At 40.1% G+C, this 8,301-nt stretch overlaps 1 protein-coding gene across 1 annotated transcript; it reads left to right on the top strand.

The window, feature by feature from the left end:
- The first annotated feature begins 981 nt into the window (after window positions 1–981).
- On the top strand, window positions 982–6,906 carry slitrk4 (SLIT and NTRK-like family, member 4). The gene is made up of 2 exons (XM_014212749.2): window positions 982–1,839; window positions 2,446–6,906. The coding sequence occupies exons 1-2, from the start codon at window positions 1,789–1,791 to the stop codon at window positions 4,987–4,989; spliced, it is 2,595 nt and encodes an 864-aa protein (XP_014068224.1). The 5' UTR covers window positions 982–1,788; the 3' UTR covers window positions 4,990–6,906.
- Window positions 6,907–8,301: the final 1,395 nt, after the last annotated feature.

Below are 8,301 nucleotides of genomic sequence, written 5' to 3' on the forward strand. Positions count from 1 at the left end.
TTGTCACTGTGCCATTAAAACGTTGTTCACTTGGAGAGCTCTTTGCGTTTCACACATTTGGAGCTATTGTCTCTCAAGTATGAATATTATTTGAACAAACAGGTGAAGTCTAGGCTAAAATTGAGTGGTTTCTATTATTGACTTCACACGAGGGAGCATCCACCTGTTGTCTGAAAACTAAAGTGATGCTGAATTCCAGTTGGGCTGCATTTCCACAGGCAGCCAAATTCATATCTTTTTTTCACATTAGATCTTTTCACATAAGATATATTTCAGAGCTGATCTGATTGGTTAAAGACCAACTAGTGACGTTTTTTTTAAATCAGAAATGGGCTTTTTACACAAGAACCCAATTCTAATATTTTGCCTTTATTGGTAAATAACTGATCTGATGGGTCAAAAGACTAATAATTGGGAGAAAAAAAATCTGAATTAGGCTGCCTGTGTAAATGCAGCCATAATGTCTAACATAAAATCGCTATCCAAGTAGCCTACTCAAAAACAATATGAGCGGTAGTGTCTGTTTATGTTACTTCCCTCAGCAATGTTTGCCTTGCATTGACTGCAGTCCACGTTGAATAATAGTCCACATTAGAATGCCGCTCACGTTCTCTGTCGTTTTAAACACTCCAATCATAAAATATAATGCAGGCGCCGACCCCTCTTGAACTGTCAGGTAAGCGACTTCATCCTCAAACGAAGTCTACCGTATGATCTCGATCCAATAGGCTATAGCACAATGCGTGATGCATAACCATTTCTGTTGATCATCATAACGACAAGAAACACAATTCCAAAGCTGTTAAATTAACCTACTACTAAAATCATTCATGTCAAGGTCTGAAGTTTTCCGTTTGGTATACCAGACCCCCTCCGCCACCCTCCCTCCTCCCTCTCTCTACTATCTCTCTCTCTCTCTCTCTCTCTGTCTCCCTATTTTTCATCACCCCTCCCCTCCTCCCCCTTTCTCTCTGCGTCCTCTTCTCCCGCTAGTCGTGTGGGAAGCTCTATGCAGCTGTAAAGCAGCATACTTATGAGAGGCAGGAATAGTTGCTATTACGAGACACACTCCCTCCTTCCTGCGTATCCGGATCCCTGGTGACTGTTTTAACAGTAGTTTATTTGAACGCAGTTTCTTGCTTTTGTTGGAAGATGGAGAGCGGCATCTCCTGCTTGCCCGCATCTGACTAAACTGAATTATTCATTTTCCGCGTCAGTTAGTCGCCGTTCTCATTTTTCTGAATATCACAGTGTGGTGTTTTTTCCCCTTTTCTTTTCCTTGGAGTAGAGAGGCTCAGCCTCAGATGTCACACTGACAGCCCTGTAAAATGCATGATTCGAAAAGAGACGCTTAGCAAGCAATTTCAGATTTTTGGAGGTGAGTAAACCCGCGCAGGATTGTTTAGGTTTATCGGGTGCTGCTGCTTCATTTTTCTGCCTGAACGGCTCAGTCCAACTTCAGCGAGCCATATACATAGGCTTAGCATCTCTATGGACTGGGTGTTCCAGCAGCACCATTCGTTTCATTTTCCTCTATCGTGAACTGGAGAGAAGTTGTTTTGCAGTCACTTCAGCTGCTCGCCTTTTGTCCCTGCTTTCTTAAAACGCTGAGGTGTGCACAGTGTCTTTAGTTCATTCCGAACTGAAATGCTTCATGGAGATACAACAACATTGGGAACCCTACGAGAGAAATATATTTTTTAACAAGTGGAGCCTGTCAAGAAGAGACGCATAGGCTGAAATCTGAGCGATAGCCTACCTACGTCTGAATGGGAGCACCGCGTCTCAATGCACTGCCAATTGCCGTCTCTCAAGAAATCACATTTACAAACGCTTACGGTAAGTCCTCTGTTATTTGGTTGAAAAGCTTTAATATCCATTCTGTAGCCTACATTGTTCATATGTTTAATTATAATATGGGTTGATCCGCCTGGGGCACAGGCTTCATGGGATGTTTTAGCTCACAATATGTCAGCATAGGATGCAGTAGCATATATATTTTCTACTCTTTTTGTTATATGCCCACAAAATTGACGCACTAGTGTAATATATAATGGTGAATTCAATGATGTTTTGTAACATTATGGATCAGAAGGAGACTATGGTTTTAAGGCTTCTATTATTAGACTCTTATTATTCGTCTATCATTATTATGGTTATTATTATTATTAATATTATTAGTATTATTATTATTAATACTATTTTTTAGGTTAAAATGGTACTTGATGGCTGTATTGCTATAGAGAAATGGGTTGATTTGCGTACATTAAATTAGCCTGGTGTGTAGACAAAACATTACTAACATCAGCAGTAGGCATATACTAACTAACCATTACTAACATCAGCAGTAGGGCATATACTATCTAACCATTAATGAAGTACTGTCTGTATGTATAGTACCAGTTTGTGTTTTGATTGTTTGTTTGTTTGTTTTTCCTCTCAAAGGTTACTAAATGGTTTTCTGGGGGATTTATAAAAGGCAAAATGCTGCTTCTAGTTCTGTTGGCCTTTTTCGTATCGAGTACGTTTTCTGACTTGGATTCTGACCTCTCAGCGGAGACCTGCAGCGCCTGTTCATGCATGTCCATCGAGAACGTCCTATATGTGAACTGTGAGAAAATAACTGTGTACAGACCTACCCAGCTGCTGCCCCCGGTCTCTAGCCTCTATCATTTGAATTTCCAAAATAACCTATTGATCGTCCTTTACCCCAATTCCTTTCTCAATTTCACACACGCAGTCTCACTTCAACTGGGAAACAACAAACTACAGAACATCGAAGGAGGGGCCTTTTATGGCCTTAGTTCATTGAAACAGCTGCATTTAAATAACAATGAATTGAAGGTGCTCAGAGCTGACACTTTCTATGGGATCGAAAACTTGGAATACCTCCAGGCTGACTACAATTTGATCAAGTATATTGAAAAAGGATCCTTCAACAAATTGCATCGGTTGAAAGTTCTCATTCTGAATGACAATCTAGTCCAGATCCTTCCTGATAACATTTTTCGCTTTGCCTCCCTTACACATTTGGATATAAGAGGAAACAGGATCCAGAAGCTACCATATCTGGGAGTTTTGGAACACATTGGACGTATAGTGGAATTGCAGCTCGATGACAACCCATGGAATTGCACATGTGATTTGTTACCCTTGAAAGCTTGGTTGGAGAACATGCCCTATAACATTTTTATTGGGGAGGCTATATGTGAAACCCCTAGTGACCTGTATGGACGACTGTTGAAAGAAACAAATAAACAGGAACTGTGTCCCATGGGAACAGGTAGTGACTTTGATGTAAGGATGCCCCCTTCACAGCCAGAAAATGGCCGAACAACATCCGACAAGGCCCCCACTACGATACCGCCCATAGCCACCAAAGCTCCCAAAACAACAAACCCATCAAAGATTTATGGTAACGGGATTGTTGGTTTACCCGGTTTGAATAAAAATATTCCAATTATGTCCTATCAAACAAGAACCCCACCTCTCTCCTGCCCACAGCCTTGCACCTGCAAAGCTCACCCCTCAGACTTTGGCATCAGTGTGAGTTGCCAAGAGAGGAGTATAAACAATCTAGCAGATATCATTCCCAAGCCACCAAATGCCAAGAAGCTCCACCTGAGTGGAAATTATATCAGAGATATCAGCCCAGTTGATTTCCAAGGCTTTGAGGGTTTAGATTTATTACATTTGGGCAGCAATCAAATAGTCACAGTTCAAAAAGGGGTCTTTGCCAATCTGACCAACCTGCGTAGGCTTTATCTCAATGGGAACCAACTAGAGCAGCTGCATCCTGAGATGTTCCTTGGGCTCAGTAACCTCCAATACTTGTATCTGGAATACAATGCCATACAAGAGGTGTTAGCAGGGACATTTGACTCCATGCCAAATCTGCAGTTGTTGTATCTGAACAATAATGTGCTAAGGAGCCTCCCTGCCTATATCTTTGCAGGCGTTTCCCTGGCTAGGCTAAATCTTAAGAACAACCATTTCATGACTCTGCCTGTGAGTGGTGTCCTAGACCAGCTGAGGTCTCTCACTCAAATTGATCTGGAAGGCAATCCCTGGGAATGCTCCTGTGATTTAGTGGCTCTGAAACTGTGGCTGGAGAAGCTGAATGACGGAGTGGCTGCGAAAGAGGTCAAATGTGCATCCCCAGTTCAGTTTTCCAATATAGAGCTACGGCTGCTGAAAAATGAGATCCTGTGCCCCAAACTTATAGCTAGGCCCCCTTTCATCCTGACCAGTACTACTCCGGTGGTGACCTCCATGTCCCCAGCAGGGGTGGGCAAGGCCCCTCCAGGTGGTCCAGTTCCCCTATCCATCATGATCCTCAGTGTCCTGGTGGTGCTCATCATCACAGTGTTTGTTGCTTTCTGCCTCTTGGTGTTTGTGCTGAGGCGCAATAAGAAGCCAGCCGGACGCCAGGAGGGCATGGGGAACCAGGAGTGTGGCTCCATGCAACTCACGCTCAGGAGACACAACAAATCGAACAAGAAAGATGATCTGGGAGGGGAGACGTTCATCCCCCACACTATCCAGCATATGAACAAGAGTCACACCTGTGGGATTAGAGACTCTGAGTCAGGCTTTAAGTTTGCTGACTCCCAGAGACAGAAAATAATCCTGCTCAACAGCGCTGACCAAGACAAGGACTCACTGTCCTCCCTGGATCCACGCAATAAGAGACTGAGCACCATTGACGAGCTGGATGAGTTCCTGCCAAGAGAATCCAACATGTTTATTCAAAACTTTTTAGACAGTAAAAGGGGGGATTTCAGCAGTATAGGGGGGAGTGGGTTTCAGATCCGTTACCCTGAGAAACCACAGGACAAAAAGATGAAGAAGTCACTAATAGGGGGAAACCATAGTAAGATAGTAGTGGAACAAAGGAAAAGTGAGTACTATGAACTTAAAACTAAACTTCAAGGTACACCTGACTACCTTCAGGTTCTGGAAGAACAGACTCAAATGAGTCAAATGTAGGCTATCTACCCCCCCCCCCCAATGACAAAAGTGCCTTTTGGAAAAGCTTAATGACCAATGGATAAACTGGACAGGAGGCTCCAGTCAGATTTCCCGAGAATCAGTGGCTCTGTTGCAAATACAGACTTTCCTCCTGATGTGGTGATGCCATTATAACATGTATTAATATCACATTATACCACAAGACATCCTTAAGAGACAATTGTAGTATTTTGCTGCTATTGAAATTGGTACTTATCAGATTTTTTTTCAACCAAATCATGGGTCATGAAAACAATGTTGACTGTACCTCATCATAGCTAGTGATCCTTCTGCAGTGTTTTTGAGGCAATATGGGATCAGTATTTTCAATTAATGAACTATCATATGGTGACTTTACAGTTCTCCTGGGAATATAACGTGGTTGGGATCCCCCACTTGCAGACTCTTACCATCTGCCTGGATTATAACTGGTCACTGCTGGTCACTGCTGGGGAACCTGACGCCTTGTTTTCACTAAGAAAAGGCACGTATGAACCGAACAGCAGATTTGGAATGATTCCATGACTTGTTTGTGTAAAGAGCCATGTTAATAGTGTTTGAATTAAATGTGGTTCCTCTGGATATGTTTGGGTATGGCACATGTCGGGACATTTTTTTTAAGCCCAAGAAAAACAGCTGCTTGCCATGTAAGCATACCTGGATTTATTTTGTAAGTCTACATTATTTGTATCTGTGGGACAGTTTGTAAATTACAACAGAAGACAAAACAACTATACCTATAAAAGACAAAACATGTAGAAAAAAAGCAACATTAAACAAACTGAATATTGATGACCCCTGTCAATATATATGATTGATGACCCCTGTCAATATATATGATTGATGACCCCTGTCAATATATATGATTGATGATCCCTGTCAATATATATGATTGATTACCCCTGTCAATACATATGATTGATGACCCCTGTCAATTTATATGATTGATGACCCCTGTCAATATATATCATTGATGACCAACTGTCAATATATATGATTGATGACCAACTATCAATTGGTAGTACATTTAACTAATTTATTTATTTTTCTATGCAGGATTATTTAAAGATTATTGGTACTATTTAAAAGTGAAATGGATATTTAGAATGCATAAGCAAGACAGGCCCAGATCTCACGCCACTAATGATTTATCAGAGTAACTGTTTCTGTTTTCTGAGTCTTCATGAACTCTACTGATGGCCTGAAAGGGGATTAGAGATGGATGTTATTTCACTATGATGGTGCACAAACTGAGGCCTGATTAGTATTTGAAAAAAGGTTTCTTGTAAAAGGTTTCTTGTAAAGGTTTCTTTTTAACATTATGCAACCAAAATAAATTTGCATTAAAGTGATACAATTCTGGATGGTTTGACTGTGGTACCATGGTAATGGATTAGAAAGGTAGTGTATGAGATATGTTCAATTTATCTTTGGAAGAAAATTATGTGGCTATGAATTTGTTTTATATACAGTAGCTACTGATCTGGACAGATTCATATCAAACACCATGTGCAATATTAATATGCTCAATCATAATAGCTTAAATCCTTTATTTGATTTATTAGTTCAAGGTTATATTGTGGAGACAGCTTATATCGTTATTTCAAATGATTTTATCCACTTTATTTTACCAAGTCCTTATTTAAAGTATTGTTAAGTTAATGAGTGTTTGAAATACAAATGAATAGAATGTACCTTGAAAGATATGATCAATACAATGTTCTATCAGTCAGCAGAATACTGTATATTGGTTAGTTTTTATTGTATAAACCTGTTGAAGTCAAGGTACCTATCTGCACTGTGTTTTTCTTTTCCTCAAGAAAATGTCATCTTGTTTCCTCAGTCGTTTAAGTTGCTTTATAAATAAAGCCTTGAATGCTCAAGAAGAAAACCTGAGAATAGTTGAGTATTTGAACACAAAATATGTATGGCATAAATCTCAATTCAACATGAGTACATATGATACAGCCCAATCATCAATGCTGTGTGTGAGTTGTTTCATCATGTCCCATTACACTGATCAAACAATGTTTAGGGGATTGTTCTTTCTTACTATTTTTAAGGGCAATAACAGTATTCCTTTACATTACAGTTTTTTTGTTACAGGGGATGAATTGGTTAGTGAGTAAAAGGATAATATGGTGTCATAACCTTTGCAGATGTTCTGGTGCATTTCTGCTTCTGTATTTAAAATGCCTTCAACAATTACAGTGTGTCTGTCACCCCCACGCTGCCTCACCCCAAGAGAAGTAGATTTTACATTTTAGTCTGATTCAGCCAATGAATAACTCATGTTCTATGATAAAACAGGGAGCACTGTTTTTAAGATGTGGGTGAGAACTAAACTACTGTTGGGATGTTTGTGGATGGACAGGTCAAGCTTTTGTACTCTGTAATATACCGTATGACCTACAACACCGCAGCTGATGCTATATGTATCTAGTGATTACCGGCAGTGCATACTTATTTCATTTGTTTGTTTGTTTTTGCTTTTTTGAATGCACTATTAGCCTTTCATGTTCGCTCTCCTCCCACAGAGAAATGGTTTCCTCCCACAGAGAAATGGTTTCTTCCCACAGAGAATTGGTTTCCTCCCACAGTTAAATGGTGTCCTCCCACAGTGAAATGGTTTTCTCCCACAGTGAAATGGTTTCCTCACACAATGAAATGGTTTCCTCCCGCAGTGAAAGGGTTCCCTCCCAGAGTGAAATGGTTTTGTCATTTAGGTTGACTTTTTTTCGGCTTACAAAGGAAACAATTGTCTTTTAAGATTAAAGTTAACGTTTCTTGCCAGTAAACATTCATGTTATTTGTTTGTCATCTTCACTTGGAGAGAAGTGCTGTACTGTAGGAGATGGATGTCTCATCATTTTGCTTCCGATGCCTGGTGCGTACTGCAGTGTGGGGCCATAGTCACTGCCGGTTGTTCAGCTATACTCTGCCCTTGTTTTGCTGTCCTTTTGTATGAAATGTCAGTGTTGCAAATTAGCCTGGCTAACATCACAGATTTGAAATTATTAAGTGAATATACTCAGGTTATATTCCTACCATTCTCTAAGTGAATATACTCAGGATATATTCCTACCATTCTCTAAGTGAATATACTCAGGTTATATTCCTACCATTCTCTTAGTGAATATACTCAGGTTATATTCCTACCATTCTCTAAGTGAATATACTCAGGTTATATTCATGCTATTCCTACCATTCTCTAAGTGAATATACTCAGGTTATATTCCTACCATTCTCTTAGTGAATATACTCAGGTTATATTCCTAACATTCTCTAAGT

The sequence above is a fragment of the Salmo salar genome, chromosome ssa09 (genome assembly GCF_905237065.1).
Source record: "Salmo salar chromosome ssa09, Ssal_v3.1, whole genome shotgun sequence".
In the NCBI taxonomy this organism is placed as follows: domain Eukaryota; kingdom Metazoa; phylum Chordata; class Actinopteri; order Salmoniformes; family Salmonidae; genus Salmo; species Salmo salar.

Bases quoted from the DNA above. Each gene is read 5' to 3' on its own strand.
- slitrk4 (XM_014212749.2), top strand. From the start codon at position 1,789: ATGCACTGCCAATTGCCGTCTCTCAAGAAATCACATTTACAAACGCTT. The intron at 1,840-2,445 runs GTAAGTCCTCTG...TTCCTCTCAAAG, and splicing joins CACATTTACAAACGCTTACG to GTTACTAAATGGTTTTCTGG.